Source organism: Puccinia triticina, chromosome 1A (assembly GCF_026914185.1).
Source record: "Puccinia triticina chromosome 1A, complete sequence".
In the NCBI taxonomy this organism is placed as follows: Eukaryota; Fungi; Basidiomycota; class Pucciniomycetes; order Pucciniales; family Pucciniaceae; genus Puccinia; species Puccinia triticina.
This window is the reverse complement of record NC_070558.1, coordinates 3,026,104-3,046,405: the sequence shown is the minus strand read 5'-3', so window position 1 is coordinate 3,046,405 and position 20,302 is coordinate 3,026,104. Positions and strand designations below refer to the sequence as shown.

At 46.2% G+C, this 20,302-nt stretch overlaps 2 protein-coding genes across 2 annotated transcripts; both read left to right on the top strand.

Annotated features, from left to right (window-relative positions):
- Positions 1-6,489: 6,489 nt before the first annotated feature.
- On the top strand, positions 6,490-10,230 carry PtA15_1A376 (uncharacterized protein; the record flags this gene model as incomplete). Its single annotated transcript, XM_053165397.1, has 8 exons — positions 6,490-6,577; positions 6,677-6,740; positions 7,193-7,371; positions 7,443-7,538; positions 7,615-7,733; positions 7,920-8,423; positions 8,511-8,879; positions 8,953-10,230. The coding sequence occupies 8 exons, from the start codon at positions 6,490-6,492 to the stop codon at positions 10,228-10,230; spliced, it is 2,697 nt and encodes an 898-aa protein (XP_053016593.1).
- Positions 10,231-11,362: 1,132 nt separating this feature from the next.
- PtA15_1A375 (uncharacterized protein) lies at positions 11,363-11,763 on the top strand (the record flags this gene model as incomplete). Its single annotated transcript, XM_053165396.1, has 3 exons — positions 11,363-11,429; positions 11,505-11,622; positions 11,700-11,763. 3 exons carry the CDS (start codon positions 11,363-11,365, stop codon positions 11,761-11,763), a joined length of 249 nt encoding a protein of 82 aa, XP_053016592.1.
- Positions 11,764-20,302: the final 8,539 nt, after the last annotated feature.

Genomic DNA, 20,302 nt, shown 5'->3' with positions numbered 1-20,302 from the left:
TGAATGAACTAACCTTTGGTAGAACTTCAGCTCCACCTCTTTTGAAATTTGCCTCAGCGACATTCCTGCCTCAATCTTTTTGGATATTGATGGGGGCCTTCATCCAAATAGCAATAAGTATCTAGTAAAAAATGGATCCAAAGAATACTGACAGTTTACCATTGGTCTCCAGCCAATGCAAAGTGGAAGAAATCAAATTAGGGAGCCAAAAAGCGCCCTGGTTTAAATTTATGGTGCCAAACTTGATATCTTTGAATTTTCTGGAGCAGATGAAGAATTGATAAAGTGAATATTGGGAAATTTGTTTTAATTCATGAATGCATATATCATGTGTTGGAAATTGAGAAAAACATACATTTCAAAATCTTTGTTGATTATTTTCATCAATTCATCATCAAATCCAAATATTTGTTTTGAATACATCTGGAACTCTTCCCATAATCTGTGGTAGTTTTGAAATTAGTTGAATTCAGATGTGCACATTTGAAAATTGATGGTGAATCATCATTGCAGGAGCCTACATTAATTTCTTCTTTGTCTCTTGAACTAAACATTCAGAGTTAAATGAGCCTCATGAATGAATAAATTTGAAAGGATTAACATATCTTAATCAATTCTCACTCTTGACTCACATTCTCCAAGACCAGAGTAATACAGTTTCTTCCAATCTTCAAGCATCTCCTTGACCATACTGTAATTCCACCAATCTCCACCAAGATCATTATCATTAGAACCTCCCCCTTGTAATACAAAACTCCTGAATAAGTTCTTATTTTCTTCATGCCTTGTATCATCAAGCAAAATATCAACAATATCTGTCAACCGGCTAATTTATAAATCAAGGTGTTTTTTTTTTGAATCAGTTCATGATCCTTTTGTTTGTTTTAGGCCAGAATCATTTGGGTAGGTACATACAGTTTTCCAAAATTTGGTGTCAGTTCATTTATCATTTCCTCTTTTTCAGTTTCTTTGAGAAATGGTGCCTTCCTTGATAAGACAAAAAAAAACCACTCAGTCAAAACAGTTTTTGTCCACACATAATTACCAAATAAACTTACGGTGGTCCATTTTTAGCATTCCATTTAATGTTATCATGAAGCAAATCTGAGACGTTGAACCTTTTTCCCCCGTGTTTACCAGTACCTTGGATTCCTTTCATTGGTTCTGCATATGATTTGAATCTAGGGTATGATTGACAGGGGTAAAAAGAATAATGTTAAAAATGTCAAAACAACTGGCAAATTTACTAGGTCCAACAGCTTGAATAGAGATGGCCCCGCCACACCCGGGTACCCGTTTTGGTGCGGGTACCTGCAGCTGTTTTTAGCCCAAGTAGGACACCCGCACCCGCACCCGCACCCGCACCCGCAGAGTGGAACAGAGCGGGTATTGGCGGTACCCGCGCGGGTACCTGCAGGTACCCGTTACGCAAAATGCTCTCAATACTCTCACAAAGACAGATATCGTTCTTATTTCTTCACATAGTCTTGTATACATAGTTATGGTGACAGTGGAGTGGCTAAAAGTCACTCCACAGTCACCACATTCACATTGCTGCCGCTACTTTTCTTACCCTTACTCTTAGACTTGTTCTTCCCCTTTGCCATGAAATCGTGGAGGGCCAGAGGCTTGATCTTGTCGTTCTTCGAATAGAACGACAGGGCCATCCCTCGACTTACTGATTTGGCATTGAGTTTGTGCCTCCTGACAGAGACATAGTCTCGGCCGAAGCTGAAAGTGCGCTCAACATCGACTGTTGTAGCTATGTATAAAAAAAAAAATTAGAATGGATAATCAACTGAAGAGGATAAGAGGGTCTCATCTAATCTTACCTGGGCAACTAAGAACGTCGAGAGCCATCTGCGAGAGACCATCATGATTGTTTCCGCCCTGTTTCTGCCCGGCCCACCAATTGAGGGCATTGATCAGCTCGCCATCCTCCAAAAATAGGCCGCCTGAGAGCCAAATGTCCAATGGATCTGACACAGGTTCAGCTGATCTGGCTAAAGCAGCCGCACCTAGACCAGCAAGAACACCTGTTTGTACCTAAATAACAAATTTGATCAGCTCATGGTGAGATAGCGATATCGATTGCAGGAGGAAATTTACCTTTGGTGGTCCTTGTCTTGGTATTCTAGGGAGTGAAGTTGATTTTTTTGGCTTGTACCATTTGCTATACATATCGCGAGTGAGTCTGATGGCCTCGTCGATCCATTCCCTGGGCCACTTGGCAAGCTTAAAGTATTCGTCTTTGAAAGACGGGTGGAGAACTGGGAGTTTGGAGGCAGTTTTGCTTAGTCAACCTCAGAAAGCATACGAGATTAGAAGCGGGAATCCACTCACTCATTGCAATTCTGTATATTGGCGAACAGTCCGTAAGCGAATAGTATTTGTTTGTAATCGCAAGCCCAGCTTGGCAGGCGTTTCGTAAAGCTGCAGGATAATCACCATCCTTGTTTGCAATCACCGCCGAAAGATTTGCAGTGATTTGATTGATCAAGACAACAACCTTGGCAACCCGAGCCAAGGAGGATGTTGAGACTTGAAGGGTCATTTTGTAAAAAGGTTTGAGAACCTTCACCAGGTCCGCCGCCAAGTCAAAGTCCTCTTGATTCACATGAATGCCGCGAGGGGTGCCAAACGTTTTGTCTTGTTGCCACATGATACTACAGAAATGAGGGTCAGCCTTGTTCACAATCTGAATTAATATTAGCAAAGTGGTACTTACATAGCGTCCTCGCATTGAACGATGCTTGAAAGCTGCAAGTAAGTTGAGTTCCAACGTGTTGGGACGTCTTGCTTGACGTTATGAGGCCTCTTGCAATTCTTTTCTTGACAAAGCTCTATGAACTTTGCCTTGGAGTTCGGCGACTTGTTGAGTTTGGTTGCAATTCCACAAAACTGGATATGAGAAGATATATTGGGTCAATTTGAGTGTTTGTTTTACAGACCAGCCAATAAGTAAAAAACTCACCTTTGCAAGTGATCGGCAACAAGTTTCGGAGGTATAACTATCATCCACGCTCTCCTCTTCAATGTCTTCGAGGTCAGCCAGGGTCAGCTCATCGTCATTGCCAAGTTGTCCATGGGTAATATTGGGAAGATTGTTGCTGTCATCTTCTTCATCGGAGTCACCGAACTCATTGCTGGGGCTTTGGAAGCTAAAAAGGTAGATAGAGACAGAACGATTGTTCATGATCAGCGACAATTAATAAGCATAGTATGTGGTAAACAACGAACGTACCTTTCAATTAAATCATGGGCATCTTCTTCCTCATTGGATTTGTTGATCTCAGTAACTACGGGAGTGTTTGAAGGGGTTTTTTCTTTGCGTCCAAATCGTCGGAGTATCGCCTGGACTATGAGATTGAGGATGTGTGCGAAGCACCTGATCCAGTGCGGCTCACCTTGGAATTGCTTCCATTTGAGTTTTGCCAACTCTTCAATCATCACTCCGTTGTTTGCTGCATTATCGGAAACTATCCCACAGATCTAAGGGGAGTCAAAGAGGATCAGAAAGCTGAAAAGGGAATAAAACAAAATGAAAAAGAAAGAGTACGTACGCGATTCTCCAATTCAAACTTCTCAACTATGTATTGTACAACGCGAGCCAAGTAGCCACCAGTATGCCTTTCTTTGAGCTGGACAAAATCCAGAGGCATCACATTTAAAACAACCTTACCGCTTGGATCATCCAATAGTCGGTAGATAACTGCACCGATGATATCGTATCCGTTCGGTGTCTGCCAGGCGTCAACACCCAAGTACAGTGCCCCATTGTGGACCTGAGTGCAAGTCGAAGTTAGTTTCTAATCAATCTGGAGAAAAATAAAAACAAAAGTTTACCTTCAGCTCCTCAAGGAGCTTCTCCTGAACACTCAAATATAGCTTATGAATCGCGATCGATACCGCCTTGTGAGTCGGAAGATTCTTTAAGATCGTTGGGTGGAGAACCCTCTTGAAGCTGATTTCCTCCAAGGCTGAAAAGGGTTTTGCGCCCTCAGCGCACCATATAGCACATCGTTGCAAAACCTAGAGCCCAAGAAAGAAGGTATTCAGATGAGATGACCAAATAGAAAGACCTGGAAATAAGTCTCACCTCCCGCGGGTCTATGTCACCCGTGCCGGTTACTCCACACGATGCAAGCGACTTGTTACTTGAAGGATTTTGTTGCTTCCTGAGGCATCGACCCGCATGTGTCAGAAGATTGCTGCAGGACAAGTCGTATGTTGGGCGATTAATTTTTTTAGAACACCTGGTGAGAATAATATATTCAGGTTAGGATAATATATTCTAGTTGTCTCTAATAAAATAAAATATACACACAATTTACATTGCCATGCAATCATGCGGCGATTGAACTTATCGAGCTGATCTGATAACTTGGGTGGGTCGTAAGAAGCGTATGCCGAGCTCACTTGATTCTGGGAAAGTTTGATTGCATGTTCTAAGGGATTCATGCTGGTGAGCTGGCATATCAAAGTATAGATGATAAAGAATAGGAAATGGAGGCTTACCTAGTCGCTGCTCATCAGTTGATTCAGGTCCGGAGGGAACGTTTGCGCCAGCCGAGTCAAGATCTTGATCGTGATCTTCTTCGCGATAATCTTCTTCGTTGTTTGATTGGCTGGTGGGTCTGTCTGTTTCGTCTTCTGACCTTTGTCGGGGTCGCTTGCGCGCTCGGGCCATTGTGTAGGTAGGAGGTTGAGGGCGCCGGGTATGGTTGAGGTTGCCGGGTATGGTTGAGGATGGGTGAGGTTGCCGGGTATGGTTGAGGATGGGTGAGGTTGCCGGGTATGGTTGAGGAGGGGGAGGGGAAGCCCGGTCGGAGATCCTGTGGTGCGCAGCTGCAGCGCACACAAGTACAGCTGTGCGCGGGTGTGGCAAAAAATACCCGGGTACCCTATGGGATATCCCCAGAATATCAGACATCCGCACCCGAACACGCACACGCTGGCGGGTACCCGCCGACCTTGGGCGGGTACCCGCCAGCGGATAGCAGGTACCCGCCCGCGGGTTCGTTTGGCCATCTCTAAGCTTGAAATTTCTTCCGATGGAGATAACCTTACTCTAAGCTAGCAATGAAAGCATCTATCTGTGCAGGATCCAAATTAAGTGTTTGCATTGCAATATAACGATATTCGGGCAATGTTCTGAAAGAAGATTATTTTTCACATCAATCAAAGAAGGCCATTAGAAAGAACTTTGTTTGTTTCAATATTTTAGAATTTATCTTACATGTATCCATTTTGTTGAATTTCTGATTCTGTGGATGGGACCCAATCGGAAAAATGGGGGCTTTTATCTGGGAGGTTTGTGGAAAGCCTCTGGTCTCTTTGGCTATTTAATGGGATTTGAAGGAGAGAAAAATCATAAAGATGGTCCCCACTTTGATTCAAAAAGTTTGGGGGGGGGGAATGTTAAATGAATTTTGCTTACAGGTTGAGCTCATCTTCTTGTCCTATATGCGGCACTTTTCTGTTCAAATGGAGATGTAAAATTGGATAGCAAAGGTATCAAAATCACTTTGGTATGACATAATGACTTATTTTGAAAAGCAGGTGTTTGTGTCAATCATACATGCGTTGGGTTATCTGTGGTGAATCGCTGATTGAAATAAAAAAAAATTAGATAAGAAACTTGTTGAGATCAGCTGCTGCCATTTTCGATGCACATTGTCACCTGAGATGTCACTTACTGTGCGAGTCTAGTTTGTCGAGTTAGAGAGAGTTTGGCACAGCTCATTAGAAACTTTGAACAAGGAAGTCAAGATCTGGATCCCCGTCAATCTGGAAACCCAGATTCTCAAAATTTGCAGGGAAATCTGGGCAGATTTAGGCTTTGGGATAATCAAGCCTAGATTTCTCTGGTAAATCTGAAAAAATCCGAGTTCCCAGATTGACAGGCAGTCCTTCAATCTATATTTTGGAAACTCACATGTTACCCATCTCTATGGTAGTTCGGGCTCGCTTTGTCAATCGTACGTCGGAACATTGGCCCAACGTTTCCGTGAGAGGGATTAGAATTGCGCTGGAGAAAACCAGCGCACCGAGGTGACAACGCATCCACCTGTTGTGGTTTTTGAAGTTATTAAGTAAAAACGAGCGATGGGTAAGGGATTTCCTCTAGCTGTGAAACAAGGGCGTGATGCCGTAAGGAGGGACTTTTAATAGAATGCTCGGGGAAAATGAAGTGAAGCTCTTTTTCTTTCTTTCTTTTTTTTTTTTTTTTGAAAAAATGCCGGTTTGGAGTCGTTTCAATCTAACCAATAGCTTATGCGGAGCTAGTGACGCCTTCCACGAGATCAGGACTTCGGATTTTTGGCCTCATCGCGTTGGCCAAACTTGCCGACCTCGATGAACCTCGAGTAGCCCAGTCAAGTCTCAGGTAATGCGGGTCGCTATTGCCACCTTTTATTGTGTCATTGGCTCGATGAGCTGCAGGTATTGTAGGAGCCACTGAAACACGGTGCTAGTCAATAATGAAAGATGGCCCATACTGGCCCATACTCATCTCCGCGGCCTGTTCAACGCTCTAGCACATGTCAGCGCTACACTCACCACTGTACCGCCAGCAGTAAGCGGTTGTCCAAGCTTCTTCAAACGTCAACGCGAAGGAGATGTACGGCCGATTCTGAACGCTGAACTTTCATACCGCTGCTGCTGTCATGTCTAGCGGAAGGAAATTTGGGAGCTACGGATTGCTTCAGCCACCGGCCGTTGGAGCGGCTCTTCATCTCGTCAGCTTGTGCAGCGTTTCATGGTGGGACCTTGAGATTCTGAGTCTCAGGCTTAGGCCGATTGTTTTCCCCCCTGGTTATCTCGAATTTGGCCTCAAGCTGAATTCGATTCATGCACACAAGTTCTAGGTGAAAAACAGTCCGGTTTTTGATGCAAGATGCGTGTTTGATTGTCAGTCGTGTATGCACACATAGACCAAGCCGCTGGAATGATGCTAGGTTCCTGCTGGGTGATGGGAGCTCCTTTGCTTCTAGTAGGTTTGTGGGTGTAGAAAAGGCACTGCGCAAACTGAACAAAGTTTGTCTGGCGAGAATCAGCAGAGGAAAGTCACACTAGGCAGCCGCGCCGCAGTGATTCTGTCTCTTTCGCGGCAGCAGACTGGATGTCACACTCTTCGTCGTGTGATACTACGGTGACAGTCTCCGCAGGGTCCTCTTCGCCGATCGTCAAGAAACTTGAGCAAATGGAACAACCCCCGTTTTATATTCTTTACATTCCAAGACACGTCAACCCCGGCCGATCTGGCCTTACTGGAACGTCTAGCGCAATCGCACGGGTATTCGGAATACACCGGAACATTGGATTCACTCGCCGCGATGATCAAAGAGACGGATGAGCAGTTCTGGTCAGGTACGTCACCTGTATAGCTTCCAACCAGAAGGTGTTGATATTTATTTGATTGGATTCTTGTCACTCTGAAGCGTTTCACCAGGTCTTAACAACCCCTCCTACCGCACAGCTTGCCGAGCTCGATGGAGCTCTGACTCGGTCTCTGGACATGATGGGCTCCAATCTGGGTATGCAGAGTTCACTCTTTCGGATTCCTGTCGAGCTAGTATTCTGAATTGCGGACGGGCTTGCACGTGATATCAGTCGGCTACCTATCCGATGAAGAATCACTGCATCATGCGGTCTCGACCCTACTCCACAGTCCCTTATTCCTCAATCACAGTCAACGGTCTACCAATTCAATTATCCTCATTCTAATCGACGTAAGTGAGTCCCCTGCGTAATCTTCCCCTCAACCGTCTTCCAACCCAGTCACCAGCCACCTTTATCTTCACAAGATTCAACTGCGGTTTAGCCATATCGACCCTTGTTGCTTTTGATCCTTCGACACCATCACCAACAACATCTCCGCTGCCGCTCGCACACAACCTATCACCCCGTCACCACAGCCATCAACACCTCTCCCGTTGATCTTCGTCGCATGTCTCGTCCTTCTGCTCAACGGCTTCAAAACTGCCAACTTTTTTCGCACCCTACGCACCATCGACCTTTCTGCCCTCAACCTCACCAACTCATCATCTCCAATCAGTCACCCCAACCCATCCGCCGAGCTTTCCCAGCTGATCCCCGTCTTACTTGCTATCGGTACCCGAGTCGGATTGGTCCCTTCGTCATTCGCCTACCCTCTCTCCAACACGTTTCAATCAAATGAGTACCGTACGGATATCCCCTCAGACTGCTCATCTCCCGGCTCGGCCAATGAGAGGTGTGCAGAACGCAAATTAGGACCCCTCCTGTCTGGATTACTTTACGAGTTATGTCGGGTACAGAAGCTAGAATATGAAACTTTGAGCTTGTTTTCGGAACAGTTGATCGATAACCTATTCCAATTAGTCGAATTGACTCGAGACCAGGAGGATGAGACGTTTAATTACAACCTCATCAAGCTCATTGTCAGCACATCAATTCTTGTGATCTTTTTATTGGCGATTTCGTCTTTCATGAATCCATTGACTGATCAAAATATTGTACTGAAACAGATTGCTCTCAATGAACAATTCATGCTAGCAGGCTTACACCATGAGTCGCAGAAACCGATTGACAATCCCCCCCGGCATCACCGACGCAGAAGCCATCATGCTTCAGATGGAGAAAGTAATATTATCATTCGGACAATGAAGCACCGTCTAGACGAGAGCAAAACCTTTGGCGAGAACCTAATCTTCATCCTCAACAGAGCATCCCATTCGAGCTCCGAGGGCTTATGTGTATCCTTACTAATCCTCAAGATTCTTTACTTACTGTTTACCACCCCGGGAACTCATGAGTATTTTTATACAAATGACCTGTGCGTCTTGGTCGACATCTTCATCCGGGAACTATCAGATCTTCCTGACGAAAGTAACGATGTAAGTTCTGTCAAAACTCAACACAGCAATCTACTCTGATAGACCCTAATTCACATTGTTCCTACCGACTCAGCTTCGTCACACTTACCTCAGAGTACTCCATCCGCTTCTCACGCACACTCAACTGCGTAGTCATCCTTACAAGCGAGAAGAAATCCGACACGTGCTCCTGTCGCATACCAAATATGCGCATTTGCATGATGTTAACCCAACCACTAGGAGGCTGGTAGAGAGGAATCTACAGTCTGATTGGTGTCTTGAGCTCGAAAGAGCAACTAGCTCTCTGAACAGACCCGGGTTGACGAAGCTCAGCTGCGCGCCCATGCGATCACTTAGCGTGGATACCCTTGGTAGTCAATTAAGTGGTGGTGGAAGTATTGCAGAGGTGATCACATCGAACACAGACAGTGCACCAATTGCTAGACCCGGTCCTTCGATACCCTTGCGGGCATCTCATCAGCCTTCTCCCACATCACCATCGGCAAACCCTCAGTCCCATAGAACCATTATACCAGATCCTCACGCTAGTCCACCGGGCCTCCGTTCGCCGGTTATAATTGATGGCCTCTCCCAGGCGTTTGTGCAGGTGGTCATCGCGGACTCCAATGAAACTTCTGAGCAATCGCAAGTCACCCAGATCACCCACCCTACCGCATCATCAACGACGTCACTGCCGGATGGGATTGATAGACCAGCCTCCATAAATAGTGCTCGCTCGAATAGTCCAAACTCCGACAGCTCTCGCAGACCGGGCTCTTCGTGTTCTATGTCACATTCTCCTGCTCGACGGCCTGCACCCAAACCTCCGACTTCGAAGCGAAAAGTACAGCTTGGTATTCACTTATCACCGGACCCAAATTCGGTTGGACCGAGTTCTACCGGGATCCCCGCAGCCAGACATTCAGATAGCGTCCAATATAATATACCAGCTGGGCTAACGGCGACGGATGAGGTCAAAATGGGGACACAACGGCGGGCATCGGGGCCCACTCCAGGCTCGCTGAGCCCCTCCATGACATCTCACCGGCCCAATCTCCGTCCACTTGACAAGCCCCCCCGCCGAGCCGCGCCCTCCCCGCCTCTGCAAGCCAGCGTGGGCCGCGTTGACGAAGCCACACTTCCAAGTACTAGGAGAAGGAAAGCGCCTCTGCCACCTACAGAGCCTTTCAGCAAACTCAGAACTACTAAGAGCAGCAGTCACCTTCCTATGCATCCCTCCACTCAGCTTCCCCACCCACCCTCTTGGAAACCTGGACACGGTCGCGTCGTCTCCCTCTCGGATAAGAATAACCCCCTACTCGCTCCTCATCCTCAAGTTGATAAAGGTGATAATAATCCGTTCGGAGAATAATCGTCGATCCAATTATCGTTGTTTCTTTTCTAATTTGCACTGCTATTTGTTTCCACTATCTTCTACCAAGCTTTTATATTCAATCATCATCTTGTTTTTGTAACTTTTCTCTCTCTCTCCCTCTGTTCCTCCCCAAGAAATTCCGCCGTAAAAGTCTCAAAAACAACACCAACCAGCATAATCATCGTCATTTTTTCTTGTGATATGTTGGTTTGGACATAGTCGACAAGCATGAGAAGGATTGATTACTTCAGATAGATGTATCTGACAGACTCATATGTTAATATGACCGCCATTCACGGTTAATCACAGTCTTGAAGTGATTTTGGCATAAGCATACTCATGGAAATGGCATGCATTGATGGGCCAAAAAGGACCGATCAGCTTCTCAGGCTGGATGAAGAGGAATGAAGGTTGCCAACGTCTAGACCTTTCTATCCTGAAGTTCATGGACATACTTGAGAGCTCAGAATGAGGGCACAAGGCGTGAAGTTTCACCTGTTGGATCCTGACACTGCCCCTCTCAAGAGCGGTTCATAGCATGACGCGGCGGTGCCAGCAAAATGAGGATGGTACAAAAGCTGCTTGTGGGATAGGGGCTCGACCCTTGGAAGCCTCAAGAACTACATAGGGGTGAGGCTTGTGTATGTAGTGAGCTCGGTTCTTTCCAAGCAGGCACGGGAAGCCTTTGTCAGACTCAGCATCGAATCAAATAGGCATTGTCGCCATTTTCGTCCCTACAACCTCCACTAGTTCTGAGCTGTAGGAAACTTTTTCAACTCGCCTGGCACCGACTTCAGTTCATCTGAACTCCAACGCAAGAGCCCCTTTCGACTCTTGGTATACGGACGCCGAACCGCTGGGATCAGTCTTGTGAAGTCGCGATTCCTATCGGTCCTGGTACTACCGTCAATCTACCACTGAAGTTTGAGCCATCGATTAGGGCCCCTTCCTCTTTTCATCTGCGCCGATCGACTGTTCTCCCTACTGCGAAGTTTAATCAAATCGGATTCGATTCGCTACCGCTCTTGTTCCCAGCTGCATTGGAGTGAGGCTGCCAGAGTCTTGCTTTTCTCAGTTTAGCCTTTACTCTTATTCTGACTTTTGCACATCCGATCCCTTCCTCACCATAATGCAGCATCAACACGGCCTTCTCCTAGGGATCACTCTATACGTCATCCATTATGGTGTCCTCAAGGGTTTGTATATACTAGCTCGCCACCCTCCTTCATTGGCTAACAAATGTTGCTTGTTTGTCCCTGTCATACTGCAAGGTGGCGTGCACTTCCTGTGTTTCTGCGGGCTTGAGCAACTCATGCGAGCTGGATGTGGACCTAAACTCCTGCAAAAAGTGTCTGGAAACTCAGGGCCAGTGTTCTTTTCTCCTAGACTGTAAGTCATCCTGGTGGTTCAATCTTTGCTAGGGCTTTCAGTTTGGCGCGCTAATGATGGTCTCTTGAATTCTTCAGCCATATCGCGTACGATGGCTATGCTCCAGTCCATCTCAGATCAGCAGGACTCTCTTCTTCATGAGATCGAGCTACTAAGCGCTAGGCTTGCTAACGTGGCTATGGAGACAGAATATCTTGAATGGTATGAGAGGATATTGAGTGCGCAAGCGGCCGACAGAACTCGTCCATTTTTTCCTCCTCTCATCACCAGGAATGATCTTCCAGGGAGAAGGCATAAGTTTGTAGTGTATATTCTTTGAAGTCTTCCTTGTATGATCTCGTTTTCACAATCAAGTGCCTTGAAAAAAATAAAAAAAGAAGAAAGCTGACAGTAGCAGACATTGGCAAAACAATGTTTGGCCTACATACCAAGAGCATTTGTATTCCTTTTTTTAAGCTCTAAGGCCCTGTTTGGCACTGATATAAATATAGGTGATATAATCACCGGTTAATTCAATAAAAAATACAAAATTCAACATAAAGCCTCCAGATTTTTTTTGTAGGCAACCTACAGTGCTGTTCTCTTCAACTGTGAACCCAGAATCAACTTATCCAGCCATGTTCAGCACTTATATCACTTCATATTGGTCAAAAGTGATATAATGGTAGTATGGTGCTGAAGATGGCTGAATCAGTTGAATCTGATTTCAAAGTTGAAGAGACCAGCACTGTAGGTTGCCTACAAAAAATTTTTGGAGGCTTTATGTTGAATTTTGTATTTTTTATTGAATTAATCAGCAATTATATCACCTATAATTATATCAGTGCCAAACAGGGCCTAAATTTTTGTTATTCTTGCTATATCCCTCTTCATATTTGTACCCCATAATAACAGCTACAAATTTGTTCCATGGTGCTTCATGTCCCATGTGGTGCCAAATCAATCAAGCAATGTGTGATCTAAAAACATGAAAAATCCCACCAGAACTTTCATTTTATCATCATATATCAACCACATTGTGTTGCTGCCAAACACACCAGACTACCTTTGGGATTGGGAAAATAACACATCTTTTTACAAAATGCCTGAGAACTCAAAAAAAGTGCTACATAAGCTGCGCAGAGTACACATGCTTGGCCAAAACATAAAGAACTCAATGACATATGATTTTTAGTCTGGGAGAAAATGAGGTTTTCATTTTTCAGATATTTCAAGTTTGAAACTCCCTATTATATGCCTGGTAGTGCCAAGTCTCTTGCAAAACACAACTTTTCACCAAGTTGTGTGTCAATAAGGGGGTTCATGTAAGGCGGATTTTGAAATCAGTTGTCAAAACCATCACCTGCAGCTTTTGCTTGTCCTGAAATAGAGCTGGCACTTGGCACCTGCCACACTTCAGCACATAATTCTATGCGCTTACAGGTACCCATTGCGCGCATACAGCTCCCTGCATGTATTTTTACTAAAATGGAACCCCTGGCACCCGCCATGGGCGCCTGCAGGCGCATAGAATTATGTGCTGAAGTGTGGCGGGTGCCAAGTGCCAGCTCTATCCTGAAAGCTGCAAGGTTTTGGTGGGCAGCTCCACTTTGGAAGTAACTTAACATGCACAAGCCTTACTGAGAGATGCACGGGCAGATGAAATCAGCAGTGGATTTTTGCCAACTTGAACCTCTCCAATTGGTATATTTACACCACAGGGCGCCTTTTTGGAAAAGGCTGATATCCCGCGGATGCTTTGGGCTGAAAAGCGTCCGCATGATGTCCTGGGAGCATCCAGCAGATGCCAGGTGCACTGAGCATCCCTTGGACGCTATTGGATGTGTCCAAGTGATTTTCAGCCCTCAAAGACATCATCTGGACATCCTGAGGGTCAAAATCCATTGGACACTCTGGCTGGAGTGTCCGCTGGACATCCTGAGAGTCAACATCCATTGGACACTCTGGCTGGAGTGTCCAATGGATGTCAGCCCAGTGTGCACTCAATATGAACTGTGTGTGCTCCTGTCTAGTACACATGCCCCCTGCCGTAGTGGGGAAGGGCTGCCTTCACCGGGACCTCTGATCCTGCAGGTTGGGTGTTCAACACCCGGTCTCATAGACCACTGCGGCACCCGGGCCCAATCACCTCCAGAACTCAATCACACTGCCTCTGCCCCCCTGCTTCTTAGCGCACGTGTCATGGGGCCTGGTGCTTGCTGCAGGAGTGCGCTGCCCAGAACACCTGGACAAACATTTTTCCCATCTGAGGATGGTTTGTGATATCCGGCGGATGATTGGGTTGCATCCAGCAGATGCTCCAAGACCATCCAGTGGATACTCAGTTGGGATACATCCTAGCTTAACTAAGCCTCTTGAACGGAGGGTCTGGGGGACCCCGCCTGGAGGGCTCTCTGTAGGAGAGGCTTATGAATAATGTCTGCAGGCTGGCAGACAAAGGAAGGATTTTCAATCCTAAAAACACAAAAACACAATTTAAAATTCACCAAAATATGTACAAGAAAAACTGAATAGACAGTTTTCTTGGCAGTACTGATGGGCACCCTCCCCCAAGTTTTTGAGGTATGAACTCCAAAACTGATTGAAGGAATTTGTTTTGGAGGTCAAAGGAATCCTGGAGGATATTCCATTGCACTGAAGATCCAATTTTGGATTTTCTGATAATATGCACAATTGAATATCCTATCTGCAACAATTGGGTGGCTACAGGTGTAGGATATGCAGATATCTGCAGGCTTGTGAATCCAATATCCACAAGGCATGATGGTTGTAATTCCTTTGTGTTTTTTATTTTTAAAACATTAGTACGGCAAAAATGATAAGGATTGGGGAGATGAGACCAGCGCCATTTGAAAGCTGAGATTGAGAAGTGTAATTTGGCTCTGGGGCAGGTCCACAGGAGCTGAGGGGGAGGCTGGGTGATGCTAAGTATTTTTCCTCCAGCCATTGTTGATTTCTTTCTCAGCCAAAATTTTGACTTTGTGCACAAGTCCCTCCCTGCGGGAGGGGCCGCTTTGCGGCCAGCCACAGCAAGCCTCCCACCAGGGGGGACTTGTGTCAAGTTAGGGATACATCTGTATCCGTCATGAAGAGTAACATCCTGCGGATGTTTCCTGCCCTGCAAGAGCTGGATGTCCAGGGACATCTCCAAAAGAGTGTCCCATGGACATCCGGCACAACCCATGGTGTACAGCTATAAGGCCCTGTTGGGCACCGATATAAATATAGGTGATATAATCAACAATTAATCCAAGTTTATTAAAGACAGAGAAACACGGAAAGAAAGATCAAGGGTTCCCCCTACAAATCAACAAAATTACAAAAAAAAATGCAAGGGTTCCCCCTTCCGAAAACAAAAACAAATCACAAAAAAAAGGGTTCTCAACAAAAAATCCAAACACCACAAACTAGACCCACTATCCATCCCTGTCTAGCAGGGTTTAAAATAGTGGTTGGATGGCCCCCAGCGCGCCGCATTGAAGGCATTATGCAAAGGGGGGCCAACGGGTTTAGCCCCTCAAACTGCGCAAGTGCAACAGCGGAGGGGTGAGGGCGAACCGCACACTGGAATTACAGCGGCAGAGGACGCCCTGGGGGACACAAAGACACCAGCCAAAGTCCTCTTTTATAGACAATCAGGAATTGCCCTCAGCAAAATCGACTGCCACATTCATCAAGCCATGACTACCACGCCACCGCCACGCCCCTGTATGTAACCCTGACCTCCGCGGCGGTGCCTGGACTGGCAAGGCATTGTCAACAAGAACATCCCTCGCGGCCGGTACCAGCCATCAAGTGAGTGTACACACCCTCCCTCAATGGCCGGTACCAGCCATCAAGTGAGCGTACACACCCTCACTTGATGGCTGGTACCAACCATCAAGACAGTGTACACACCCTCAATGGCCAGTACTGGCCATCGAGACAGTATACACTCCCTCGCTGGCTGGTACCAGCCATCAAGCAAGCATACACACCCTTGATGGCCAGTACCAGCCATCGAGACAACAAACCCTCCCTCAATGGCCGGTGCAAGCCATCAAGAGAGCGTACACTTGCTTGATGGCCGGTACCAGCCATCAAGAGAGCGTACACACCCTCAATGGCCAGTACCGGCCATCGAGACAATAAACACTCCCTCAATGGCCGGTACCAGCCATCAAGTGAGCGTACACACCTTCGATGGCCAGTACCGGCCATCAAGACAACAAACACTCCCTTGATGGCCGGTACCAGCCATCAAGAGAGAAAACACCCCCCCAATGGCCGCTGCCAGCCATCAAGAGAGCATACACACCCTTGATGGCCGGTACTGGCCATTGAGACAACAAACACTCCCTCAATGGCCGGTACCAGCCATCAAGTGAGCGTACACACCCTCAATGGCCAGTACTGGCCATCAAGACAGTATACACTCCCTCGCTGGCCGGTACCAGCCATCAAGAAAGCATAAACACCCTTGATGGCCAGTACCGGCCATCAAGACAACAAACCCTCTCTTGATGGCCGGTACCAGCCATTGAGAGAGCGTACACACCCTTGGTACTGGCCAGTACCGGCCATCGAGACAACAAACACTCCCTTGATGGCCGGTACCAGCCATCAAGAGAGCAAACACTCCCTCAATGGCCGGTGCGAGCCATCAAGAGAGCGTACACTCCCTTGATGGCCGGTACTGGCCATCAAGACAACAAACACTCCCTTGATGGCCGGTACCAGCCATCAAGTGAGCGTACACACCTTCGATGGCCAGTACCGGCCATCGAGACAACAAACACTCCCTTGATGGCCAGTACCAGCCATCAAGAGAGCAAACACTCCCTTGATGGCCGGTGCAAGCCATCAAGAGAGCGTACACTCCCTTGATGGCCGGTACCAACCATCGAGACAGTATACACTCCCTTGCTGGACGGTACCAGCCATCAAGTGAGTGTACACACCCTCTCTTGATGGCTGGTACCAGCCATCAAGAGAGCAAACCCCTCAATGGCCGGTACCAGCCATCAAGAGTGTACACACCCTCAATGGCCAGTACCGGCCATTGAGACAGTATACACTCCCTCGCTGGCCAGTACCAGCCATCAAGTGAGCGTACACACTCTCTCAATGGCCAGTACCGGCCATCAACAGAGCGTACGCACCCTCAATGGCCAGTGTGGGCCATTGAGACAGCAAATACTCTCTCAATGGCCGGGACCAGCCATCAAGAGAGCGTACACACCCTTGATGGCCAGTACCGGCCATTGAGACAGTATAAACACCGTCGATGTTACTCCTCTTGTCCGTCAGTCTTCTGGTCGGACTTTCCCTTGGTAGACCCGGTGCTCTACCGCTCAATTCTGTCTACAAACACTCTCAAGCCCTTCGTCATAAAACAAAATTGTATACTGTCTTGATGGCCGGTACTGGCCATCAAGGGTGTGTACACTCTCTTGATGGCTGGTACCTGCCATCAAGGGAGTGTTTGCTCTCTTGATGGCTGGTCCTGGCCATCAAGAGGGTGTGTACACTCGCTTGATGGCTGGTACCGGCCAGCGAGGGAATGTATACTGTCTCAATGGCCGGTACTGGCCATCAAGGGTGTGTACGCTCTCTTGATGGCTGGTACCGGCCATCAAGGGAGTGTTTGTTGTCTTGATGGCCGGTACTGGCCTTTGAGGGTGAACATTGAGTTACTGATCTACATCTGTTACTGAAGTTGGTAAAAAAAGGTAAGGATTCTAAAGAAAGCTAGAACCTAAGATTCAACTACCAAAGGAAGATAACCATCTGAACATGGGAAAAAGTATTCTTCAATTCTATTGGAAAAATTGAATGATCAAGTCAAACACTTTATCACTTCCTGATTTCTGTTCAACTTCCTCAACTCAATACATTACTCTGGGCTACACATGTTGATAGTGAAAATGCTCATGTGCCACTTGATTGAGCCTGTGCAAATAATGTAAACTTTTGCTTCAAGGTTGCATTTGAGTAACAAGATGAAGACAAGATGAAACCAGGCAAGATTGGAAGGCAAATCTAACAAAAGTTTCATTAAGTTTTCCCTGGTAGTTAAAGGCGGAGGTGCAATGGCTGGTGTGTGTGTAAAGTGAGATTGAGGGGGGGGGGGGGGGGGGGGGGTTCCATGGGGTGCGGGTTGGGGAGATTGTGAACTTACACTACATAAAGTGACCCCTGCAGCGGCGTAGCCGCCTTGGCCTCTAGTTCAATAAAAAATACAAAATTCAACATATAGCCTCCAAGTTTGTTTTATAGGCAACCTACAGTGCTGTTCTCTTCAACTTATAACTTGGATTCAAGTGATTCAGCAATCTTCAGCACCATAATACCATTATATTGCTCCATATTGGTTAAAAGTGATATAATGGTATTATGGTGCTGAAGATGGCTGAATCAGTTGAATCCAAGTTATCAGTTAAAGAGAACAGCACTGTAGGTTGCATAAAAAAATTTGGAGGCTTTATGTTGAATTTTGTATTTTTTATTGAATTAATTGGCGATTATATCACCTATATTTATATTGGTGCCAAACGGGGCCTAAGTTATATCAAATTTTTGCTCCTAAGTTGAGTCCCAGAATGGTTTCATTTCTGCATTTCTATGATTCAGCAATGTGACTCAACTTTGAATACCCAAAATGCATGCTTATTATGGAAGAAAAAATGTGAATCTGCCATCCAGGGACCTGCACATTTCAGCTGTTGTAAGTTCCTCTTTGCTCATCAATATTTCAGTTCCAACATGAGTGGAAAATGGTAAGAATATTTCATTCAGGAAAGATAAAACAGGTGCAAGTTTGATTGAAAAACAATGAAGATTATTGGCAACAGGAAAGATTGATTGTTAGAAAAACTGATGCCCAATTACAAGCCATACCATTCCCCATAAGCAAGTGGCACAGGATGTAAATGCTTGCAATTTGCTGTGAGCAATCTTTTTAAGCAGGCAGAACACTCTGTACACCACAGATGTTTGCTCAGCACTTGCATGCAAGTGCCTTCACCCCTCTCTTTAGGAACCCTTTAAGATCTCTTGCAGAACTTGACACCAATTTATGCGTAATTTTGGATTGAATTTATGCTCAAGTGTGTCTGAATTGATGCTGAATCTTGTATGAATTCATGTTGGACATGGTTTCATATCAACCTGATATCCACCCCAACTGGACTATTTGAGTAATTTTATCTTTTCCAGAACCTGTGTTCAACTGCATTGCAAAGCAATCTCCATTTCTTGGCAGAAACCAGATTTTTCTTGATGTAATAATATATTTTCATTGATCATGCGCTTATTATGCCGTCCATACCACTCAAAATGTGTTTTCATATGTGAAAAACAAAACTTTTGGCTTGGTAGATATACCTTTGTGATGAAAGTGCATAAATTCAATGAATCTTCTTTCTGTTTCTATCACTCAAGAATTTATAGACTTGTGGAAAAAAATTAACATAGTGGATTAGAGAATGTCAAAACGGACCTGGGTATAATTTACACCACCAGTACCTGCGTGTTTTTTTTTCAAAAACAGGCACCCGGTACGCCTGGCGGGTACCAGCGGTACCCGCCAGCTTTTTTGCATCAAAAAGGTCACCAAGAGGTGTCCTTGATGACCGGAATGGACGCTTCATCAAGAGGTCCTCCCCTTGATGACCGCAACAGGTCGGTCATTGAGGGGAGGACCTCTCAACAACAAAGGGTAGTTACGTTACGTTGCGTTATCAGCGCAATTTTGGTAACGTAACTATCCCCGTTATCCGGGCCCTCCCGTTACTTTACTAGTAACGGGGCCATTTTAGGCCCCGCGCGTAATGTAACGGGCCTCATTTTTGAGGCCCGTTATCGCGCTATCCCCCGGATAACGCGATAACGGACCGTTTAAGGCTTTTTAGCCACATTTTTTTTGCCCATTCTCAGGGGCTCCGCCTGCCCAGATAACGCAACAAGCATGAAAAAAACCGAATTAATGTGGTGCAATAACGTAATTGCGCCGCTGTTACGCGTAACACGTAGATAACAACAAAAATTCCGTTACGTTACCGTTATCTACGTGTTACGCGTAGCGTAACTACCCTTTGTTGCTCTCAATGACCAGAAAAGCAATGAACGACCTGTTCCGGTCATCAAACAGGTTGGTCATGGTCATTGAGGGTGTTCCCCTAACAACCAGCATGCACTTGTCATCAAGGGGAGTGACAACTCCCCTTGATAATTGCACCAGGGACCGTCCTTGATGACCGGTCCTGGCCAATGACCGGTCTACTGTCAGTCATCAAGGGCAGCTCAGAGCGGGCCAAGGGCCGGGGGTCCGGGGGTTACCCGATCAACCCAGCGGGGAAAGCGGTACCTGGGTAACGCACTGCTTTTTCCAAGAAAACGGGCACCCGGCACTGCATCCGTCACCGCCTGGCGGGTGCGCGGCGGGTGCAGGCGGTACCCGCCTGCGGGTGCGGGGTACTGGTTGACATTCTCTATAGTGGATACTTATATCTTTTGTATTGATTGATGCTATAAGAATCACATACTTTGAGAGAAAAGGTGATTTCCTTCTGAACTGAGCTAGCTTCACTCACTGGCTATTCCCTTGATGTTTTTTTTTTTGCATCAAATGATGAAAAATTGCTAACTGATCAATCACCATAACCACCTTGTGGTCTTGCAGGTGGCAGATAGGCATCTG